General features: G+C 32.7%; 1 protein-coding gene and 1 long non-coding RNA gene across 4 annotated transcripts in view; one reads left to right on the top strand and one right to left on the bottom strand.

Annotated features, from left to right (window-relative positions):
* Nucleotides 1–336: 336 nt before the first annotated feature.
* Nucleotides 337–5504, top strand: LOC114326409 (uncharacterized). Its single transcript, XR_003651844.2, has 2 exons — nt 337–585; nt 1014–5504. It is a non-coding gene; the product is annotated as an uncharacterized LOC114326409 (long non-coding RNA).
* A 4857-nt stretch (nt 5505–10361) lies between these two features.
* Nucleotides 10362–26041, bottom strand: part of LOC114326415 (lethal(2) giant larvae protein) — a 223022-nt gene continuing 207342 nt past the window's right edge. For all 3 annotated transcript variants that reach the window (XM_028274780.2, XM_050647172.1, XM_050647176.1), the window contains one exon: nt 10362–20234. In XM_028274780.2, the coding sequence (XP_028130581.1) occupies nt 20166–20234 (69 nt within the window). In that variant the 3' untranslated portion in view covers nt 10362–20165. The remainder of the gene's footprint in view (nt 20235–26041) is intronic.

Below are 26041 nucleotides of genomic sequence, written 5' to 3'. Positions count from 1 at the left end.
CACTTTGACATTTATGTCAAATTTCCGGTAAACGTTTACAGACTTGCCACTACTGGCACTCGAGAATTTGTAAATATCCCCTCTACGTACGAGCTCACAGCGGATAGTGCCTTAAAAGTAGAATTTTTAACGCTCGTATGGAGTGCTAAAAATTGCATTTTTAACACGGTTGTAGAAAAACGCAGTTATTTTAAGAGCTATTTTAATATTGTATTGTATTTTTGGTTTGGTAAGTATTTATTTAATTAAAATACGTCAATAAAATTTGTAAGTAATCATCTGTCAATATGGTTAACTTCTGTCTATGAGTTTGCCAAATGTGTAGGTACATTCATATTACTCTGACTTTTCAGTCATAGTGTATGAAATGACAGATTAGTATATTTTTACGAATGTACAATTTTTTATTTGCAGATAATATCTGGAAAATGATCTGGATACCTAATAATCTGAATTCATTAAGTTTACTTTCATTTTAAATCACTTAATGCAGCTGACATAAACGACATTTTTTAAATTCCCGTGTCTACTTACGTTTAATTTGTTGTCTTTCGGAAAAATATAGTGAGACACATTTTTTTTAAGGTAAAACTAGATATACGTATATTTAGAATGTTCTATTCTTGTATATCTGAGTTCGGGATGGTTTCAACCCTATACGTGTTGATTTTAAAATAAAATTCAACAAAATTAAATAAAACCAATTCCCTTTCTTAAAAAAATATTATCTTTCCCTATTTCATTATCATCATCATTGGCTCTAAAACCCCTAATGAGTCTTGGCCTGTTCTAGAATTAGCTTATATTCCTTCCTATCCTTCGCCTTGGTGTTCCAATTTCTTACTCTTAATACTCGTAAGTGCTTTTCCACCTGGTCCTTAAATCGTGCTCTGTGCCTGACTCTTCCTCTATTTTCTCTATTTCAGCACCTGGTGTTTTATTATGATTTCATTTTGTTTATTCCAACATTAATTTTTTGGACAAATTTTTACCAAATTTTGTTTTGATTTCAGGGTTTTCCAAGGAGAATGGAATGGAAGTCATGAACACATTACCTCAAACTTCATGCAACAAAGAACAACAAATAAGTCCAAAATCAGGAGAAAGAACTTTCCAAAATTCAATTTGTTCTAAAAATTGTTCTGACAAATATAAATTAAATAAAAATACAAACCTTCTGACTAGAGAAGGACTTCAGTCAACGTGAAATATTATGTTGCAAGCAATTTTCTCAAAAAGATGCTTTAGAATGTGTCACATAAATTTGTTTTAAGCAATTTAGTCAAGCAGGTCATTTGAAAGAACATTTGAGAGTACACAATAGAGAAAAGCCTTACAAGTGTTAATTTGTTTTAAGCAGTTTAGCCGAGCGAGTAATTTAAGCCCGACCGCACATCAAAGAAACATGAAACGTAAATTACGTTTCATGGAAATAAACCACTGCTAAACAAATATACGTCCGGCCATTTATGAAACTCTCCGAAAATAAAAATGTGTCATGAGCATGAATCACACTCGTTTCATTGTTAGGCGGACTTTGAGATTTGTTTAGCAGTGTTTTAGTTTCATGAAACATGTTTTTCGTTTCATGTTTCATGTTTTTCGTTTCATGCTTCTTTGGTGTGCGGCTTGGCTAAAAGAACATTTGAGAGTGCACACTGGAGAAACGCCTTACAAGTGTGAAATTTGTTTTAAGCAGTTCAGGCATAAAATTTGTTTGGATCGGCATACGAAAGTTCACACTGGAGAAGCGTCTTACAAGTGTGAAATTTGTTTTAAGCAGCTTTTTCGAAAGGATTGTTTAAAAACACATTTGAGGATAGCCACTATGTAGAAACGCCTTACAAGTGTGAAATTTGTTTTAAGCAGTTAATCAGAAAAGTATGTTGAAAACACATTTGAGACTACAATCTGGAGAAACGCCTCAAAAGTTCAAATTTTTTTTAAGCAGTTAAGGCATAAAATTTCTTTTGGATGCGCACACCAAAGTTAGTTCACACTGGAGAAACGGCTTCTTTACATAGTGCTGTCGCCAGGGGGGGGGGGGTACAATGGACTCCTTTATTTAGATAGACTTACCAAGTTTTTTTATGTATTCTGAGCCGCAAAACACGAATTTTTTGGGTAACAGTTGATTCGGATGTTGATAAGATTGTTATAAACAAAGAACTTGTAGAATTACATAACAGCGATTTTTCGCAAAACATTTTTTTGTATTTTTTGGGTCATTCTAAGCAAAAAATGTTCTTAATACAAGTTTTTTCAAAGGATTCATGGTTTTTAAGATAAATGCGACTGAACGTTCAAAAAATCGAAAAATTGCAATTTTTGAACCCAAATAACTTAACCAAAAAATAAAACAGCAATGCTGCTTGCAGCATTTGAAAGCTCAAGTGAAATTATACCGGTTTTGATTATTTGCATTGCCAAAAAATTATTTTTTTTTATTAAACAAACCTAAAACATATACCTAGTGCTTGGGTAATGGAAGTAGGGGAGCAAAGTATGCTAAATGTGCAGTCACTCGAGCGTTATGGGGACCTATTGGGTTTTGAAGAATAGGTCCTAAAACCAAAAAAAGTTAAGTAAAGTTTTTTATTTTAGTGGGCGCTTGCTATTTTTTAATTTATGTTGCCATTTCCAACCATCGTTTTTTCCGATTATAACGCCATCTATCCATAATTCGAAAAAATGTTTCGAATAAAATTTACTTATTTTTACGCAAGGAATCCAAATCTGCAATAAAAAATGGGGGCTCCTATTTAAGATTTTAAAGTAACCCCCCACCCCACCTCCGTGGGGGGTCGTGTTTGGTGCGATTCGATAGATTTTTCAAAGATATTAATAATAATAATAATAATGGAGTTTATTTGTAGCAAATGAATTGTACATTATAAAATAAACTCAGTTCCTCACTGAAGTTGTATGTACAACTTGTGCGTGAAGGTTCAATTTTGATTATAAAACAACACTAAATAATTTTAAAATTTACAAAAAGGAATAAAAAATAGTCTTTTTGCTCATCTCTTTTCAAATTTGGGTATTTTACAGTATTAAATTGAATAAGTGTATTTTACAGTTTTTCGATCTGATGTTTATTTCGCGAAATATCGCGGGATTCGTATTTAAAATATTAAATTTACCCCCACCCCTCTCCGTGGGAAGTCATGTTTGGTATCATTCGATAGATTTTTAAAAAATATTGAGCACATATTTTTTAGTTTTTCGATCTGTCATTCATTTCGCGAAATATTCGCTTTTTTCTTATGAAACTTTGGGACTCACCCATTTCCTACGCCCGGCTCAAATCGTCAGATTTTTGAAATATACACTCTTTTGCATGTACTTAACTTACCTTATCTTAATCTGACAATTTCGTGTTTTTTTAAGGATAGGTTTTTTTTCGGGCCCCCCTTAACGAACTCCCCTGTGTTAAGAGCCAATATGGTAGAGGTACATCTGCAGGGTACCAGGTTTCTCCCCATATGATAATCTGACGCGCTCGAGTAACTGCAAAAATCCCCGCTTGGGCTCCCCTACCATAATGTAATACATTTCTCATTTAAAATCGAACGAGAAGAGTTCAGGCTGTATCGTCCCCCCGTTAGGTAAATTATTCCGATTCGATTTTTTTGCACAAAATTACTCAAAAAGAGGTCCTTATAACAAATCCACAGGGTGCCAGACGATACCGTGGTCTAAAAATTGTTTAAACAATTTTTTTAAACAAATTCACAAAACTAGTTTTTTTACTTCGAACAAATTCTTTTATATCATTTGGGTCACTCTTTTCATTTTTGTCTAAAACTGACTGTTAAAGAGTTATACGCGGTTTAAAATTTGAAAATCGCGAAAAATGCCATTTTCAAGGATTAATAACAAGGTTAAAAAGTATTATTATGAAAGTCAGGAAGTCACCAAATCAAAGTTTAAAGTCTGCCCTACAAGATCCTGAAAAAATTAGTGTCATTATTGCATTACTAAGCGTCTATTTTAATTAATAACAATGAGCGCTAAGCGCATATTAGGTGGCCGTCCAATGGTGAATCTCACTCGCACTCACATTGACGGCCACCTCAATACGCTCTTAACGCTCATTGTTAATAGTTAAAAATAACAGCTTAATAATAAAATAATTATTTAGTTATTAAGCCTTAAAAATGGCCATTTTCGCGTTTCAAAAAAAATTTAATACAGATTTTTCGACCACGGTACCGTCTGGCACGCTGTGGATTAGTAAGGTTGTGCAAAAAAATAGAATCGGAATAATTTACCTAACGGGGGCGACGATACAGCTGGACTATAGGTACAAGTGCAAGCGCCTGCAAACAGGCAATTTTTACATAGCATGCATTGGGCACGCACCAAAACGCTCAAACAGTATTTGTTTATACATATGTAGCTTTGTTTAACAATAAAAAAAATAATTTTTAGTAATGCAAAATAATCAAAACCGGTATAATTTGACTTGAACTTTCGAATGCGGTAAGGAGAATTGATATTTTATTTTTAACCAAAGTTATTCGGGTTCAAAAATTGCAATATTTAATTTCGATTTTTTGAAAGTTCAACCGCGTTTATCTCGAAAACTATGTATCCTACGAAAAAACTTGTAACATTTTTTGCTTAGAATGACCCAAAAAATACAAAAAAATGTTTTGTTTTGCGAAAAATTGCTGTTATGTAATTCTGCAAGTTCTTTGTTTATAACAAACTTGTCGACATCCGGATAAACTGTTACCCAAAAAATTCGTGTTCTACGGGTAAAAATACATAAAAAAAACTTGAGTAAGTCCATCTAAATAAATGAGGCCGTTATACCCCCTCGAGCGACGACAGCACTAACAAGTGTGAAATTTGTTTTAAGCAGTTTAGCTACGTAAGTAATTTTTCCACCTACCTCTACGGAAAGTATACTTTTCCGGACCTGAATTTAGGGAGCAAAGTTGTACTTTTTCTCCCTAGGGAGGAAAATATTTTTCCTCCCTAGGGAGGAAAAGTAAAAGTGACGTCATGGTATTTCATTCATGAAATATAACTTATTGACGCCCTGTACAATATCTATTTTCTATTACGTAAGTATCTATACATTTTAACATTTATTTATAAAACACCCTGTATTTTGCAGAATGGTAAAAAACAGTAAATTGTTATTTTGATTATAACATGGGAGTAAAGTGCCTTTTCCTCCCTTAAATGATTACTTCATTCTCTGCAGGAAAAGTAGCACTTTCCTCCCTTGTCATACAAATAGCTATTAAAGCACATTTGAGAGTAGAGAAAAATATTACAAGTGTGAAATATATGTTTTAAGAAGTTCAGTCAAGTAGATAAAATGAAACTACTTGAGAGATTGCATGGTGGAGAAAAGCTTTATAAGTGTGGACATTGTTATACATATTCAGTATGCTAATAAACAATTTTCATTGTACTATAACTAATTTTCTTATTTGTTACGACTACATTATATTATGGTGTAAATAAATAATTATTGATTGGTGTAAGATTTATTTTATTTATGCCTATTTACTCTTAATATTGGCTATGAGCACGTGACCTTGGTTGTAGGGTAATTTTCAACTACTTCTAGTTTGTCCAAATGTAACTAACTTCACAAAAAATAATTACTAAATTTACTAAACAGTTTTGTCTGAAATTAGCGAACATAAGAAAACAGCATATAAAACAAAAATATTTTCTAACAGTAGATATAGTGCGGCACATGATTTTATACTAAAACAAGCTAAAACTAAATATACACTCACCGGCACAAAATTCCGCCACCCAAAATTTTTGATTAAGTTTGACAATCTATAACTTTCTTATTTGTACTCCAATTTTCAAGATTCTTACATCGGATTATAGGTACATGTATTGTTGTCGTTTGTTATTATTCCGCTAACAAAAAATTTTTGCTTAGATGGCATTATACGGGGGTGAATGGAAGCGTTGTATTTTCTCCTAAATTTAAAAAATTCTGTGGAAAAATGGAAGAGCTGATTTTGTTTCATAGTCCTGTCATATTATCCTGGAGGCATCACTGAAATTTTATTTTTTGAATTATCCGAATATCTCTTTTCTTGGGAAATGGGGGGTGAATGGAAACGTTGTATTTTCTCCTAACTTCAAAAAATTCTGTGGAAAAATTGGAGGGCTGATTTTGTTTCATACTCCTTTTGTATTATCCTGAAGGTATCACTAAGGTTTTGTTTTTTGAATTATCTGAATATCTCTTTTCTTGTAAGAGCTGTAAATAAAAACACTGCTTTGAAGGTTTTTCTAATTAAAAATATCAAACGCACTAAAATTAACAAAACAATTCAATATCGAGTATGCCATGCCTGTTTGGCATCGAATAAAGATGTGTTATTCGTGCCTGGGGAATAGCCCGATACTCCTCTACCAAGGCCATAACTGTACCAAATATTCTGGAGGCCTAGGATGACGGCGAATAGGTTTTTTTAATTCATCCCATAAGTGCCTAATAGGATTGAGATCTGCGCTGCAAGCGGACCATTCTAATCTTATCAATCTAACATCTATTTTATGAGTCCACTAGTGTTTTTATTTACAAAAAATGGCACAGCTCTTACAAGAAAAGAGATATTCGGATAATTCAAAAAATAAAATTTCAGTGATGTCTCTAGGATAATATGACAGGACTATGAAACAAAATCAGCTCTTCCATTTTTCCAGATTTTTTTAAATATAGGATAAAATACAACGCTTCCATTCACCCCTGCAGAATGCCATGCAAGCAAATTTTTTGTGTTACCGGAATAATACCAAACGATATCAATACATGTACCTACAAACTCGTGCAAGAATCTTGAAAATCGAAGCACAAATAATAAAGTTATAAATTATTGTCAAATTTAATCAAAAATTTTAGGTGGCGGAATTTTGTGCCGGTGAGTGTATATTCCGAATTTTTTATTCATGACTGGCTTGGGGGTGGTTGCATCCCTACAGGGGTTCATTTGTTCAGTTTTCGGAAAAATGTAGTTTTCGACATTTTTTAAGGTAAAACTCGATATAGATTCAGAATTTTCTATTATTGACTGAGTTTAAGAAAAGAAATATTTATTTAAAAGAAATATTTAAAATACCATGTAATACCAACAGAGCTTCGGCACTACATTGAGTATTATTTTGCGCTAAGGTCTTCACCTCGTTGGAATTTATATTAAAAATAAATTTTTAGGCAAATGATAAAACAGTATATAAATTATCTTACCAGTCTGTTGGGTCCAATGTTGGTCTTCTTCAAAAGTAGTCATTGGATTTGGATCCAGTTTCTTTGTCCGGTAGATCTCCTTTTTTGTCGAGTTTTCGGTCATAAAAATATCTTCTCCTCTTCCACATATCACCATTCGTTCTGGTCACATGATCAGCCCAGTTCCACTGTAATTTGGCAATTCGTTCGATGATACCGTATATTTAGGTTATTCGGCATATTTCCGCGCTTTTGATAGTGATTTCGCGCCTCTATATTTCCATTTTCTCTGGGTAACTATCAATTTGTTTACTGACATTATACTGAGGATAGTAATTTCGACTTCGTACGACATACCGGGTAACACACTCGTCAGTTACGTAATAATTAAAATTGGGCTACCACACTATAATACAGGGTGCGCCAAACCTCTGGTCTTCTTTGATTACGGCTAAACTACGAGATATACAAAAAAATGTTTATAACAAAACTAATGTGTATCAAAGAGGTCTATATTCTAAAATTATTTTTGATTATACAGGGTGAGTCAGAACGACGGTATGAACTAAAGTTGTATTTTTTTAAATGGAACACCCTGTATATTAAATCATTTTTGAATATATTATTTAAAAATATGAAAAATTTGTATAAGGTCTTATAGGCCTGAAGTTAATAATTTTTGAAATATTTACATTTTTATTGAAAAAAATGGTAATATTTATAGGGTTGTGGATTATGTTTCCAAAGAAATAAAAATTTAAGTGATAGGTCAAAATTTTTAAAATATAGTGTTATTTTTAAATAATTTAATATTTTTTACTTTTAGCCATAAAATGTACAGTGTGATCACTATTTGCAAATACAAAATTTTCTCATTTTTTTTTAAATGGGACACCCTGTATATTAGTTTTGCATTTTGTAGTAAATATTACAACCTTTCATTTGGTATAAGATTGTATGTACCTAGCATGTTTCGTTTTGTAGATATTTAAAAAAAAAACTATAGATTTTACGTTTTTGCGGATTTTTTATTTAAAAATTTTTTTGCAAAAAAAATAATTATAATCTGGTTTTAGAAACATACACTAAAATATAAAATATGAAAATAAAAACGTAATTAAAGATTAAAATAAATACAATTGCTAGTACAGTTCAATTGAATTTAATAACTTTAAATTATTTTACAAAAAATATTTTACCATTTTAATGAATGCATAAATTAGTTACTAAATTAAATAAACAACCAAATTTTAAATCAACCGTAGTAATTTTTCTACTACAGCAACTTTCCTGTACCAAATTAATTGTTAGTTAAATTGTATTTAGTTAAACTTTTAATTTACCTTTTAAATTTACTTACATACATCATACATCTTGAGAATATAAAAATTATTATAAAGTATGCTTTAAAGCAGCTGAATGTTAAATGTATCATCCAAATTATTTATTAATATAAATAGTATTTACTGGTGTCACAAAAGCTGGTAATACTTTTGTAGTTGAAATTTTTGTAACAATTTTTTATATTTTAAATTTTTATTTTTTAACCGAAAAATTTTTGGATATGACATTTGTTTTGGGCGAAACCATTAGAAATTATTACCAGCTTTTGTGACACGAGTAGGTACATAGATACTATTTACTTCTTAATGTACTTCCATAACGTTCATTTGTTTCAAAGCATACTTTATACGTTCTCAAGATGTAGGTAAATTAAAAAGTTATTAACTGATCTTACTCGTAAATACAATATAACTAACAATTAATTTGGTACAGGAAAGTTGCTGCGGTAGAAGAATTACTACGGTTGATTTAAAATTTGGTTGTTTATTTAATTTAGTAACTAATTTATGCATTCATTAATATGGTAAAATATTTTTTGTAAAATAATTTAAAGTTATTAAATTCAATTGAATTGTACTAGCATACGATTTATTTTAATCTTTAATTACGTTTTTATTTTCATATTTTATATTTTAGTGTATGTTTCTAAAACCAGATTATAATTATTTTTTTTGCAAAAAAAATTTTAAATAAAAAATCCGCAAAAACGTAAAATCTATAGTTTTTTTTAAATATCTACAAAACGAAACATGCTAGGTACATACAACCTTATACCAAAAGAAAGGTTGTAATATTTACTACAAAACGCAAAACTAATATACAGGGTGTCCCATTTAAAAAAAATGAGAAAATTTTGTATTTGCAAATAGTGATCACACTGTATATTTTATGGCTAAAAGTAAAAAATATTAAATTATTTAAAAATAACACTATATTTTAAAAACTTTGACCTATCACCTAAATTTTTATTTCCTTGGAAACATAATCCACAACCCTATAAATATTACCATTTTTCTCAATAAAAATGTAAATATTTCGAAAATTATTAACTTTAGGCCTATAAGACCTTATACAAATTTTTCATATTTTTAAATAATATATTCAAAAATACTTTAATATATAGGGTGATCCATTTAAAAAAATACAACTTTGGTTCATACCGTCGTTCTGACTCACCCTGTATAATTGAAAATAATTTTAAATTATAGACCTCTTTGATGCACATTAGTTTTGTTATAAACATTTTCTTGTATATCTCATAGTTTAGCCGTAATCAAAGAAAACCAGAGGTTTGGCGCACCCTGTATATCCATACGCTACCCAACGCTGGGATACTCTGAATCAAAGTTTAATTTTTATCTCTTATTCAGGTATTCCTTTTCCTTTAAGTACCATCAGCAGTGTTCCCTTTTTAATTGGCAATTATTCCTTCTGTTCTTTGTGGTAAACCTCGGCATTGGTGGTTTGCACCCACGATATTCGTAGTAGGTACTCTGCAATTTTAGCTTTTATTTTCTTGATAGCTCTTGTTTAGTGTTATTATATGCGATAGAGCATTATCTTGGTTCATGTCTAAGCATCACTGGGACAAAACATATGTGTGAACTTTCATGGGTTTCCAAACCTAGACCACGCAAAACTTCCATGAATTGGCTTTCCGAATTTTTTTTATTATATAGCGTTAACTTATACCTGTAGACATCCCAGTCTTCGTTACTTTTGACTTTATTAAATAGACGTCGGACTTCGGACTTTTGCTTCTTTAAGTTGTTCGATGTTTAGGAGTCAAAATTAATACAACTTCGTAATAAAAAAATTTATTAAATTCACTGCAGTGATGTTCCGTGTGAAACATACGAATATAAAACACTAACAAACGTTTAAGGCCATATAGTTCTCTCTCTCTCTCTTTTTTGTTAAATAGCAAAACTTCAGACCCTCATGCTCACAGTCATACTAAACCTCCACCACGTTTTTCGTTTGATAAAAAAGCTGCTATCGCTCTCTAACCACAGTTACTACATTAAAAATATAAATAAAATATAACAAACTATATAAACATCATCAAATCATCCAAATTGTTTAACTTTAATATATAAATTTTAGTTGTCAAAATGTCATATAACTATACACAAATCTGCCATTGGACACTAATTTTTAATAAATCATATATACCAATGTTTATTAAAACAAGTTATCTTCAGTTGTTTCTGCTCATATCATTGTTCTACTAGATCTACGATCAAGTTAAATTTAAAATTGACTAATCAAAACTAAGTCATCAAACCAAAAACAAAAGTACAAGTTATAATACAATGAATTACGACACTAAAATGGAAATGGACGACAGAACACATTGCGATATTAGTAGACGACTGGAGGTTTTTAATAATAATGGCGACCCCGCGCATAGTAGCAGAAGTAGACCGCCATCATATTAAAGCGACGCGACGACATAAAAGATTAGGATACTTAATTAGAACAGCTCGAGACAAAGCCTAGTGGAATAGTTAATAGAGACCGATGTCTAGCAGCGGACTTAACATCAGGCCGGAAGATGATGAATACAAAATAAGCTTAAAGCATCTAGCAGATAAATGCAAAGACAGTTACTGATCGATTCAAACTTTATTTGACCAACAATAAGGGCCTCGCTATGCATAATATATTAAATGTTTTTGTTAGTGTATGTTGAATCTTGTGTAGGATTATTCCTACACAAGATATAGATAATGAGAAGATTCCGTCTTTTGTACCTAATTATTGCACTCTAGCTAGTAGATTACTCACCTCGTTATTTAAACTTGCTTGTCCATTTTAATCTTAATCTGCTTATCCTATAGATTGCTTCAGTTATGTTGAAGTTTTATATTCTTCAGGAATTTAAATAATTAAAAAGGGTACTGAAAATGCGATACACACTTACTGAAATTTAACTGAAACCCTCAAGGTCTCCGCGGTTGCAGATAAATGGATTTTACTGTAAGTAAATGCGTCCACGTAGTCACAACTGTTTTTTAATAAGTTTTCTCAAAAGTAACAAGAACTTGAAAGAAAATATCGTAATTTCGTTTAATTACTTTATCTTCGAAATCTTCAAAACAGCACTCTCACGACGATACCACAGTCGGTAATGCCACCCAATCGTTGACATATTCAGCAAATCAAATTGTGGATTTACAGTGGGTGGCCAAATTATTATACAAAGAGGTATCAGACAGGGTTGTATACTATCCCCACTGTTATTCAATTTATATTCATATGGAATATTTAAGGAAGCGCTGCATAATTTGGAATTGGGTGTGAAAGTTAATGGAATTCTGATAAATATAATATGCAGACGATACAGTTATTTTAAGTGAAGATATACCTTTTAAACGCCATTGACACAATGGGAAGAGAGTTTGCCTAAACGTTGTTAGCTTTGTGGCCATAAATTGTTCAAAAACAAAATACATGGTATTTAGCCGTTTGTTGATGGTCATATAATTCTAAGAGTACCCAGTTTTAAATATCTTGGTTGCCATATTACTGAACAACTAAATTCAGATAAAGAGATAAAATGTAGAATCGAGATAGCCCGCACATTTTTAAAAATGAGGTCATTCTTCTGTAATGATAACTTCAACTTCGAAAGCGCATGATTAAATGTTAACATTTGGTCAGTCCTCTTGTATGGTGTTGAAGCATGGACATTAAAAATATCCACCATTAATCGTTTGGAGACCTTTGAAACAAATGCGGCAGTCCTTAAGAGAGCACATGCTGCCCGCGAGCTGCTTGATAACATCAAATATAAAAAGATGGCCATTTTGGACACAAGGGACCGATATAATATTCTTCAACTTATTATGATGAGTAAAATCGAAGGACGCAGAGGAATTGGTAGAAAGAAGGACGCATTCTTGGTTGAAGAATATCAGGGAGTGGACAGGAATAAAGAAAGCAGAACAACTATTTAGAATAGCTCGAGACAGAGACAGCTTCGCCATGTTAATCGCCAACGTTAAGGGGACTCGATAGGGCACGTTAAGAAGAAGAAGACCAAATTATTAGGGACACTACACATATTTTTGTATTTTCTACTTTAAATTGTTTTTTGACAACACCGGAGTATGATTGTTGAAGACTGGAGACTAGCAAGTTCAACTTTTTATAACGAATCAATTTCGTGAATGACGAATATTATCATTTTTCTCTGATGAACCAACATTTCAGATTTTGGCGAACATAATACATGCGGCACAAAACAGAGAAACCTATCGTTTGATGGTCGCCAACCTTCGGTAGAAGACGGCACATAAAGAAGAAGGTGAACAAAAGTACGTTCATCCGACAACGTCCAGGGGAGTAGTTCTATCCAGATTGCATTGTAGAGATTGTTAAACATCCGGTTAGTGTCATGGTTTGGTCTGTAATCTCGGCAAAGGGTATGGGACGCTTATACATCGTGGAAAGGACAAGGACCAGTTTAAGCGAGTACTTGAAACTCGGCTACTGCTCCAGCTCAAAGAATAGTCCCCTGGGGAAAAATATATTTTTATGCTCGATTCTGCACCGTGCTACAAACCTAAGAGTGTAATTGCATTTCTGACCAAAGAAAATATTGCAGTTCTGCGCTGGCCGGGACTCTCACCTGACATGAACCCCATAGAGAGCATATGGGAGTTAATTAAACGAACGACTGCCAAAGATGGTATCACCATGAAACGGCAGTTGATTGAAGACAATATTAAAGAATGTCATCATACCCCAAACTTAAAAAATAACACAGAAGCTTGTATTCAGATCATGCCCTGACGCGTAGAAACTGTCATTGCAGCAACGGGTGGCATCACTGAATATTAAAATTAGTGATTTTATTTTCAAAATTTTGTTTTGCGAAAAGATAAATGGTTATACTAATAAAACCAATGGGTTTTATGACCTTAATACCACACTCTCTGCTACAAAAACTAAATGAAAACCTTAAAGCCAACTACTTGCTAAAAAAATGCAATTAGAGCAAAAAAGTAAGAAATCATTTTACTGTCTCTAATAATTTGGGCAACCACTGTATATCACGTACATCAAACGGCATTAAGGTGAAGTTTCTTCAACTCAGATTTTAAAAGGATAGCGACATTGTTTAAGTAAATTACAATGAAACAGTAGCGGTGCAATGTGTCCAAATAACATATTCTAACTATACTAAATTTCATAAGCCAATGCAGTGCATGTAAACAACGATTTTCGTTGTTTAAGATGTTCAAAATTTATGTACTCGTTCCATAGCAACAGTATATTATTAAAATTACTTTATCACTTTTTCTCTTTCCTCGATTATTAGTTTTTATTGTATAGTATATAAATTATTGTAATCACTGAATATATAGATAATGAGAAGATAATCCTATTAATTAAATTAATGAATAATTTAAGCGATTATACAAGTAACTGTTATCCAAAAATATTTAAAAACTGAACGAAATGGCAATCTTTATGTTGCTGATGACGACATCGCTATCAACTAATGTTTATATCTCCTGCATAGCTTATGTGAATAAACGGTAATACTTAACAGTAAATAAGGCTTCAGAGATTCCCCGCTGAATTAATTTCCATATTCTGATCGCCTCTGAGGGTTTGATCGGTCGGATGAGTCCGTTAATTTGTGGAGAAAATAAATCATTCCGTGGATATCACTATAAATAACGTTTGCTGTAATTATACTTTTAGCTTTACCAACTTTATAAGGAAACACCCCTGCCAGACTTCATTACAATACAAAGATTACAATGGGCCGGACATGTGACAAGAATGGGAGAAGATAGACTACCAAAAAGAGCACAGTGCGCTAGAATGCAGGGAAAGAGACCGGTTGGAAAGCCAAGAAAGCGCTGGGAAAACACAGTAAGCAGCGACGCACAAGCCCTTTTAGGGGTCCGTGTATGGAGAAGAGCAGCCACAGACCAAGGCTTAATTTGGGCTGTAGTGCCGTAGAAGAAGAAGTAATTATACTGTATAACTCTAGAATGATAAAGAAATTTAAGAAAAATAAGACATTAGTGTCCTAATTGGTTCAAGATTAACGAAAGTAAATAGAAGTTTAGAAATTAAGAGACTAAAAGATCAACATAAAGAACGAAGACCATAAAGATCAAGAAGGCCAGCCGTAAATGTGAACTGGAAATAATATTATATATTGTATTGAAAATAATGTAATATTATATTATTATAATATAATATTTAGTATTATTATAATATAACAATTATTATAATGCAATAATAATTGTAATGAAAATAATTGAATGGACGAAATGAATTATTTTTACTGTAGTTTACTTCTTCTTTTGTATTTACCCATGGCCCCTTTTCTTCTGATATATAGTAATGTCTCAATTTATTTATGTATGAGATTTCGTATCCGTCCTGTCAAACCAAATAACTTTAAATAAGTCTATGTCACAAATTGACAACTATAAGTTATAAGATAACAATTTAACTGTGGATAAAGATTTCATTTAAAATATAACTTCCTAGCATTGTCTAATACAAAATATAAGAAGATCCATGGTTTATGTATAACCAAAAATGTGTATCATAATAAGTATTCGTCAATTCGTCTTTTTCATTTATCAAAGTTTAAAAGCGGTTCATAATATTTTCGTTACTGCTTTGAATAAACTACTAAGTTCACTTTTATACAGTATAATACTTACCAACGCCGTAGATAACAACGTTTTGATTAACAAAGAAATCTACCTTCAGTAGATGTATACAAGAAATACAAAAGAAGAAAAATTGAATTTAAACAGATGTACATCGTACATCAATTCTACAAGTTAAGTAGCCAAAGTCAGTATGGTATTGTCCTTTTCATGAGCATTTTTCAGTGCGTAACAAATGATAGGAAAAAGGGTAAGTCCGTGATAATACACATTTATGACATTTATTCTAACATGACATTTTAGTTAAATCTGACAGTTGTCACATTTTATTTTCAATTTGGAATAAAAACAAATCAAATGTGTTTCTTGCATTTATAAAATGGTATTTTCTTTGATTTGTATAGTCTTATAAATTATACAGATTATATTTGTAATATTATTATCTAATTAAAAAAAAAATATTTTTTTATTATGGCGACATCTATCGACAACTAGAATAACTAGAATTAATGTTGTAAATGTCTGTAATCACGGACGTGCCTTTTTACTGTCACATACAATTTAATGCGTTAGAAAGAAATCGAAAAACTGTGACGCATTGAAAGATGATCATGAGAAAAATAATATACAAAATATTAGACAAACTTCCTCGCAACAAAGTTAGTCACAGGATACTTGAAAATATTCCCACCGAACGAGCAGGCTTTTGCCCTCATCGAATATGTACGGACTAAATCTTGTCAAGTCAACAACTTTGATAGAAGCTACTTTTTAAAAGAATCAAAACTTAGGTAGATCTAATAGCAGAATACGATACTATTTGCAGACAGGGATTACGAGCAAACAATTGAAACTTAATAATGGTCTTCCACGGGATACTGTGCTTGTCCCTTTACTTTTTAACCTTTATATTTCTGACATAACTGCAACCGAATCTCGCAAGTTGAATATGCGGACTCAAACACCAACCCAAAAATACCGAAGACACCCTCACGGATGATACAGACTGTTTAGTGTTTGATTAGATATATCCCAATTAAGGAAGCGCTAAAATCGGCAACATTGCTTATGAGAATGAGTTGCAGCATTGTCACTGTAGAATGATGAATGACTAAAGGAATCGACACGTGTCATTAGGTGGACAGCGATGAAGCAGTGTTGGCATTTGAATCGGTGTAAACAAAAACGTTTCAAGTCATGGGAACAATTTTTGCAGAACACTAGAAAAAACCCTGTATAAATCTGTAATAACGTGTTTTTGGTACTTTTGGCGGTAATGTTTGATGTTTTTCAGTACAAAATAATTTGTAAATACATAATATGTATTTTTATCCATCACAATATCAAAAATAAAAAAAATACTTAAAACGTTTTTGTTTACACCGATTCATTTACAGTGCGTATATCTAATTGAAAACTAAACATTTTGTATATCCATCCTTAAGAAATAAAGATTACAACCAAGTATTTACAAAAACAGAAGTATCAACTTTTCATCTCAGCAATAGGCTAGCAAACAAAGAAATACGAATGTTCCTTAATAACAAACTATTGACATACAATACCCGAAATACCTTGGGGCTACTAAAGAGAAAACGCTCACATTCAGAGAACAACTGATGAAAACATTAGCAAAACTGAAACACGTAACAACATAAATCAGTAACTCTATCGCACTATAAGGGGTCCACAGCATCAACCTTAACATGCTCTGTTTTTGGTCTGATCTAACTTACCTTGCGAACATGCATTGGTTTAAGAAGAATATAACAAAATTATGTATAATCGTCAACTTCCAGTCCAAAATGGCATTATAGATATTCTTGGAAATAATCTTGGATCCAGGCTACCTCCCATGAAATCTACCCAAGAGCTTCATCATTCTAATTTTGACTTAAATTCCCGATTGAGAGAAGAGTGGGAAAGTAAAACAGATCTCCACAGACCCGAAAGACCTCGTAATAGCAACCGAAGAGTCAATAGAACATATAAAAAACTAGACATGCTTGTAACTAAATAATTTGTATACTGTATACAGTTCCCGGAGCCAACCATGGCCGATGACAAATGCTGTCGTCAATCGTATTAGACGGAGAGGCAGCGCTGAAAAATCTCTTTGAATTTACTAAAGCTAAATTTTTCACAGTTGATTACTGTGATTGTGTAGAGAAACATACTGCGGTCGGTCAAGCGAAACGTAGAACAGGGATTACTAAGAGGGTATCAAAGTTGCTTTCCTACGAAGGTAATTAAATCATCTGTATGACGGGACAGAGCCGGTCGGTCGGCTCCAATGAATGTACAGGGTTATTCACTATATTTTGACCCCCTTGTAAACTGCTTTATTTACAGAATTAGAAAAAAATGTAAAATACAAAAGTTATTCGATTTTTTAATTATGATTTTTTGACATATATATCGTACTGGTGACGTCATCCATCTGGGCGTGATGACGTAATTAACTATTTTTTTAATGAGAATATGGGTCGTGTGCTAGCTCCTTTGAAAGGTTATTCAATTCTCTATACAGTACTATAAACATTTATAAATCACTATTTATACAAAGTGTCCAAATTTTTTTTTAATTATCAATTAAACAATTAATTTAATCAAAAAAATTTTTTTGGACACCCTGTATAAATAATCATGTTAATGTTTGTAAATTGAATAACCTTTCAAATGAGCTAGCACTCGACCCATATTCCAATTAAAAAAAATAGTCGATTACGTCATCACGCCCAAATGGATGACGTCACTAGTACGATATATATGTCAAAAAATCATAATTTAAAAATCGAATAACTTTTGTATTTTACATTTTTTTCTAATTCTGTAAATAAAGCAGTTTACAAGGGGGTCAAAATATAGTGAATAACCCTGTACATTCACTGGGGCCGACCGACTGGCTCTGTCGGTCGGCCCCAGTTTTTTATTTATATTATTAAATATAAATAAAAAACTTTTATTTATATTTAATTTAGAATGTGTGTACTGATTTTCAGACTTAGTAAATGGATATAATTACCTTCGTAGGAAAGCAACTTTGATACCCTCTCAGTAACCCCTGTTCTACGTTTCGCTTGACCGACCGCAGTATGTTTCTCTACACAATCACAGTAATCAACTGTGAAAAATCTAGCTTTAGTAAATTCAAAGAGATTTTTCAGCGCTGCATCTTGGACTATATACCCACCTAAACTTTACGCACACAGGATTTCTCTGACCGACCATGGTTCGGTCCGAAAGCTGTAAATGCAAATTGAATAGTTGTCTTCTATGTGGTTTATGAAAATAATGTCATGCCGCCAATTTTGACAATATATTCCGACATAAGAGATAGTAATTTTAAACCATAGTTTGGTAGAGCTACAACTTTTTCAGTTTACCAACATAAACCTCAGACCTTCCTACGAAAAATAAAACATTTAGCACTTGTAAAATAAAACGAATTCTTGGGAAAACAAGAGCCAAAAACTCTTTTGTTCGAAATAGTGAAAACCCCAAAAACGAATTTATTAATACAAAAAATATTAATATATAAATATAAAAATTTTTATTACAATAATCTATCTATAAGTTTCGCGGAACTTGACCAGTATTTCTTATCTTCGCTATCAATATTTTTGAAAAATGATGATTTTTCGAAAATAATAGTGGTCCCGATACAGTTCCTAACAACTAAACTAAGTACACAACACAATACTTTTCTATTTGTAGATTAAAGATGGTTTGAGAAGGGTATTTGAAGTTTAAATTTTAGTTTTGTTCAATGAGCCATGCAATAAGTTAATGAATATTAAATGGGTTAATGATACAAAGTGTATGTAGCGAAAACGGCACAATTTTTAAATTATATTGGTTAGGTAGTGGGTATTAGTTGCAGTAGGTGTCTTTTTTAATCACAAAAACTAATATGTCGTCTTTAAACGATGTATAATGACGTATATAGTGTCAATTTAACTATATATGTGTTAACTGATCTCCAGAATATTCCAAAACATATTTCGCGTGATTGACAAATACGTTTAGCAGATAATGTTTAGTATGCAAAAATTCATAAACTTAAATTACTGTTTTAAGTACATACTGCTGCTATCGCGGTTTCTACCATACACAGGTATGGACTTCATATACAGTGATGAGCGCGGTAATAACCGGCAAAATAACGCAAAAGATGGAAAACAATACATTGTGAGGTAAAAAGAGATGAAACTAGTAGAGATGGAAATTATCGATAAAAACATATAAAGTAACATTACATTACATAGTTTCCCACCTTTAGACCACCTATCGGAGGAGTATGACAATTGTCACTGTGATAGGAGAATTTAATAACACACTCCTGTGTAAGAGGCGTCTAAAGGTGAGAAACTATGTAATGTAATGTTAATTTATACGTTTATATCGATAATATCCACCTCTACTAGTTACATCTCTTTTTATTTTACAACGTATTATGTTTTCCATCTTTTGCGTTATTTTGCCGGTTATTAGCGCGCTCATCACTGTATACAACTTTTGATCACATTAATGCTGCAAAAATATCAGACATTTTTTACGGAACGCTGAAGAATTCTGTGAATTATTATGTACTATATCTGTCAATTTTTCGCGAACAATAACTTTTATTATTCGTAGCAAACTCCACGAATACTTCTTGTGTTCATCAACTATTTGAACGTGAGAATTTAGCATTAAGTGGTAAATGTTTTAATAAAAAATAAATTGTAACTTTTTTCCCGTTGAACCCACTTTGTCTTTCACTCATCCCAAACCATCTTGTGTAACGAACATAAATAAAAGATAAAACTACTTTTAAAAAACAGTTTGTACTACATACTAGTAATACGTGATTAATTAAAAACGATTAAAAATATGCGGAAGGAAATACTGATCATGTTGATATGGCATATCATTTGACCATTTTGGAGGCATGTTGGCCTCCGAATGTGGATTTAGGGGTCGTCTTCTGCCAATGCCAATGGGGCTCGCAGTAGAATATCGCTCACTTGGATCTCTTTAATCTGAAAAAAAAAACAAATTTGTTTAATAAAATTTTAATATTGCTAACAGTACATTGGTTGGGTATCTAATATTTGTCAGTTTGTCAACTAATAATATGGACAAAGTCAAAATTACATCAGCAAATTAAGACAAAATATTGCGCTCTGGTCCCGAAACTGCATGATAATAATTTATAAAAATAAAAGGTACAACATGTACAGTGAGCAAATAAAGGTTGGAATAAATTTATTTTTTTCCTGAACGGGCGATTTTCGAAATATGTAAATCCCGAAACAGGTCGACTTTTATTTTTGAATTATAATTTTTTGGCATATACAGGGTGTTTGGTAAAGAATGGGCCATAGCTTAACCTCAGATTCCTGAGGTTAAAATAGGTCGATTTAAGCTAACTTACCTTAGTACAAAAGTTGATAATAACCGAAATACAGGGTGTCAAAGTTAAACTTTTATTTTATTTATTTTTGAATATTTCCTGATAGGCATAGGACAACAACACGAAATTTGGTAAGTGGTGCTGGTACTGTACACCGTACTAAATTATGCTAAACAAACGTTTCTGGCTACTACCAGAGGCGTACGACGGGGGAACGTGAATAATTGACCCTTCCCAAATTCTACGCCACTGGCGGAATTGCATTTTAGTGCAATTTTTTTATTCTCCAATACTTTCTATGTCAATAACATACTCTTCATTCGTAACGATAAAGCGATTAGTTTTCGAGATATTTGAAGCTAAAAACGAAGGAAAATACATTAATCAAAATAGGTGTGCCTTTTTATTTCTAACTTCAAATATCTCGAAAACTAATGACTTTATCGTTACGAATGAAGAGTATATTATTTGCATAGAAAGTATTGGAGAATCTAAAAATGATGCTAAAATAGCAGTTTCATCAGTGGCGTAGAATTTGGGAAGGGTCGACCATTCACTTTCCCCTGTCGTACGCCTCTGGTAATAGCCATAAACGTTTGTTTAACATAATTTAGTAGTTTGTAAATTGTCTACACTTTCTGCCACGGATGACACCGATATATCAAATCATTTTAAAGCATTGTTTTGTTTTAAATAATTTATTCTTTATTTAAAGCTTTAAGAACTATGTGTGCCCGGTACTATAAAACTATTTGACATATCCTTATGATACTTGGCAGAAAGTGTAGGTAATATTGTACACCCTACTAAATTATGTTAAACAATCGTTTCTGATTAATACCAGAGGCGTTCGACAGGGGAAAGTGAATGGTCGACCCTTCCCAAATTTTACGCCACTGATGAAACTGCTATATTAGTATCATTTTTAGATTCTCCAATACTTTCTATGCAAATAATATATTCTTCATTCGTAACGATAAAGTCATTAGTTTTCGAGATATTTGAAGTTAAAAATGAAAAGGCACACTTATTTTGATTAATGCTTTTAGCTTCAAATATCTCGAAAACTAATGGCTTTATCGTTACGAATGAAGAGTATGTTATTGACATAGAAAGTATTGGAGAATAAAAAAATTGCACTAAAATAGCAATTCCGCCAGTGGCGTAGGTAGAATTTGGGAAGGGTCAATTATTCACGTTCCCCCGTCGTACGCCTCTGGTAGTAGCCAGAAAAGTTTTTTTAACATAATTTAGTAGGGTGTAGAGTAAATTTCGTGTTGTCGTCCCATGCCTGTCAGAAAATATTCAAAAATAAATAAAATAAAAGTTTAACTTTCACACCCTGTATTTCGGTTATTATCAACTTTTGTAGTAAGGTATTCTAGGTACTAAGGTAAGTTTTGTAAAAAGGTAAGTTAGCTTAAATCGACCTATTTTAACCTCAGGAATCTGAGGCTAAGCTATGGCCCATTCTTTACCAAACACCCTGTATATCATACTAGTGACGTCATTAATCTGGGCGTGATGACGTAATCGATAATTTTTATATGAGAATAGGGATCGTGTGCTAGCTCAATTGAAAGGTTATTTAATTTTCTATTGAATAATATAAACATTAACATAATTATTTGTACAGGGTGCTATTTATACAAGAGTGTATGTAAATAATTTAATTCAAAATACATTTTGCTGCCATTAGCCAAGCCGCACACCAAAGAAACATGAAACGAAAAACATGAAACATGAAACGAAAAACATGTTTCATGAAACTAAAACACTGCTAAACAAATCTCAAAGTCCGCCTACCAATGAAACGAGTGTGATTCATGCTCATGACACATTTTTATTTTCGGAGAGTTTCATAAATGGCCGGACGTATATTTGTTTAGCAGTGATTTATTTCCGTGAAACGTAATTTACGTTTCATGTTTCTTTGATGTGCGGTCGGGCTTAGAAAACAGAAAAGTGATTATTGTACAAATAAATATGGTTTTTCGCATAAATTAAATATTAGTGCTGCCAACCACCTGCCTCTTGGCAGTGTGAACATTTAATTTAAGCAAAAAGCAATGTTTATTTGTGAAATAAACATTTTTTCTGTTTTCTGACAGCAGTAAAATGTATTTTGAATTAAATAAATTACATACATTCTTCTGTTTGTGTCAATTAATTTAATTACAAAAATGTTTTTTGGGCACCCTGTATAAATAATTGTTAATGTTTATATTACTATATAGAGAATTGAATAACTTTTCAAATGAGCTAGTACTACACGTCCCTTATTCTCGTTTAAAAAAATCATCGATTACGTCATCACGCCCAGATGGATGACATCACTAGTATGATATGTCAAATAATAATAATTTAAAAATATAATTCGACCTGTTTCGGGATTTATTTCCAAATTCGCCCATTCATGAAAAAATGAATTTATTCCAAGCTTTACATGCTCACTTTATAAGTAATGCTAAAGTCTACACAAAAAACAATATCAAGTGTTATCTATATTGATTGTTGACATACCGTAGTATAATATTATATATATTTAAAAAGTTAGGAATATCCTAACCAAGAAAATAATGGTAAGTCTGTAAACTGAAGTGATAAATCAAGTTTTCAATCTACAAGTATCAGCTGTGCATGAACAGAATATGCAAGGTGTTGAAAGTACTAAACCATTATTTTAAACCGAGTCTTAAACCGGGTTGTGGGTTAAAACGAATGTTTGGGTTACTATAGGTAATGCATAAAAGGAAAAAAAATTAAAATTGGGACAATACAAGAGCGCCAATGTTATTAAAAATCAGCAATAGTCTTTATGACTAATGTATATCTTTTTTATCATTAAGCCACAATATAAAATTTTTTAAATGTAACGTTACTCACTTGGTGAAGAGTCTCTGTTGTGTACTTATATAATCAATATTACAAAGTTTTCTCTTTTTCTACATTCAGGAAGAACATACTAGAGCGCTCCGATAAGTACTTAGTCTACAACAGAAAAACGAACATTGGGGAAAAGCGGTGATTTATTTTTGAACAAAGTCTCCTTTCAGCTTGACACATTTGACGCAGCGATGCCTCAACTTCTTTAACCCGTCTGAAAAATACGTTTTCTCGAGGTCTGCATAGTAGGCTTCCGTGGCGACGATGAACTCCTCATTCGACTTAAATCTCTGCTCAGGGAGTGACTTTTTCAAGTGTGTAAACAAAAAGAAGTCGCACAGGGCCAAATCTGGAGAATACGGTGGATGGGACAGTAGTTCGTAGCCAAATTCGACCAATTTCGCCATGCCGACGGTGGAGGTGTAAGCCTGTGCGTTGTCATGGTGGAAAAACTTTTTTCTTCGCCAATTGGGTCTGTTTTTCTGCAATTCGACGTCGAATCGGCCCAATAATTCGGCATAGTAAAGCCCTGTGATCGTTTTCTCCTTTTCCAGAAAGTTGATATAAATCACACGTTGTAAACCCGGCAAACGGTGGCCATCACCTTTGCGGCCGATAGGACAGTGTTCGCCTTCTTCGAAAGATGTTTGCGGGGTGATGTCAACTATTTCGCTTTTCTTGGTCTGTGGTGTGTACCAGTGCATCCATGTTTCATCAACGGTTATGGAATAATATATAAACTCCTTCGCATTACGCGTAAACAGTCTCAAACTCTGCTCTGAATTGGTCTCATGGTTGCGCTTGTTGTCCTGAGTGAGCACCCATCATGCGGTACCCATGCGCCGGCATTCCGGCCGTTTTCTCATGTCCAAAATTTCACGCAGAATATGACCCACGCGATCTTTTGAGATGCCTACTGTCCCAGATGTGGGAACTGTGATAACGGACCAACTAAATCCAGACATAGAAATAAAACGTAGAATAGCAATGACTAAAACTACTTATATGAAAATGAAGTCATTTCTTTGCAATAATCATCTTAGTTTAGAACTAAGACAAAGAATGGTTAAGTGCTGTTTGGTCCGTACTTTTGTATAGTGCAGAAGTGTGGACGCTAAAAATATCGATCATGAACAGAAATGAAGCATTGGAAATGTGGATTCATAGACGGATGCTGAAGATACCCTGGACAGCAAGAAAAACTAATGAAGAAGTACTAAGGAGGGTCAACAAAGATAGAGAACTGCTAAAGACTGTTAAACATCGAAAAATGTCTTATCTGGGACATATAGTGAGGGGAAGTGGATATAAAATATTACAACTGATCCTTAAAGGCAAAATAGAGGGCCGTAGAGGTGTAGGAAGAAAACATGTTTCTTGGTTAAAAAACATTCGTGAATGGACTCAGATTTCAAATGCAGGACAATTATTCCGTATTGCAGAAGATCGAGAAGACTTTGCAATGGTGATCGCCAACGTCGGTAATTCTGATATGGCACGTGAAGAAGAAGACTGTCTCAGATATACAGTGATGAGCGCGCTAATAACCGGCAAAATAGCGCAAAAGATGGAAAACATAATACATTCCAAAACAAAAAGATATGAAACTAGTGGAGATGAAAATGATCGTTATACGTATAAATCAACATTACATTACATAGTTTCCCACCTTTAGACGTATCAGAGGAGTATGACAACTGTCACAGAATTTTATAAAATACTCCTGTCACAGACGTCTAAAGGTGGGAAACTATGTAATGTAATGTTAATTTATACGTTTATAACGATCATTTCCACCTCCACTAGTTTTATCTCTTTTTGTTTCGCAATGTATTATGTTTTCCATATTTTGCGCTATTTTGCCGGTTATTAGCGCGCTCATTACTGTATTACGCATACGAGGTCGTGGATTTTTTTCATCTTTCGTGGTAGCCGTTTTCGAGGCACTTGACCATATTATCTTAAAAACTGACGCGCTACCCTGTTACAACTCGTTAAACCAATTTTTTATGTTCGCCATCGAAGAAGAAGAGTCACCGTATACGGCCATTTAAGCGCTCTTTGATTTCATTGCGCGATTTCCCTTTCACAAACAAGATTCAAATCACCGACCAATATTGCTCTTTTTGTATTTTTCCAAAATACTCAAACACGCTCACTTCCACACGTTGTGCAAAACAAACCACTTATTTGATTCCTCTGAGATTTTGACACAGGCCGTCAACAGAATGTATTATACAATAATAGATATTTTTTGCGATAGTGGCGCTCTTGAGCGGAGAGGATAAGTACTTATCGGACCACCCACGTATCTGAAAACAATATTTTAAAGTCAGATGACAGACTTGATAGATATCACTGCCAACTTGTTGCGTCAGTGGGAGGTGGGAGTTGCTTGTGAGGTCCCCTCCAAACTGGCGCAATACTTTTTATTCGAATATAATTAAACTTTATTTTTAAAACAAGATAATAAAATAAATTCTACAAGTACAGGGGGATCAGAGTAACTAACTCTACCAAAAACCGTACAACCATACAATACAAACA

This window comes from Diabrotica virgifera, chromosome 1 (assembly GCF_917563875.1).
Source record: "Diabrotica virgifera virgifera chromosome 1, PGI_DIABVI_V3a".
NCBI lineage: Eukaryota > Metazoa > Arthropoda > Insecta > Coleoptera > Chrysomelidae > Diabrotica > Diabrotica virgifera.
Note: the sequence above shows the minus strand (reverse complement) of the source record. Positions and strands in the feature narration are given on the sequence as shown.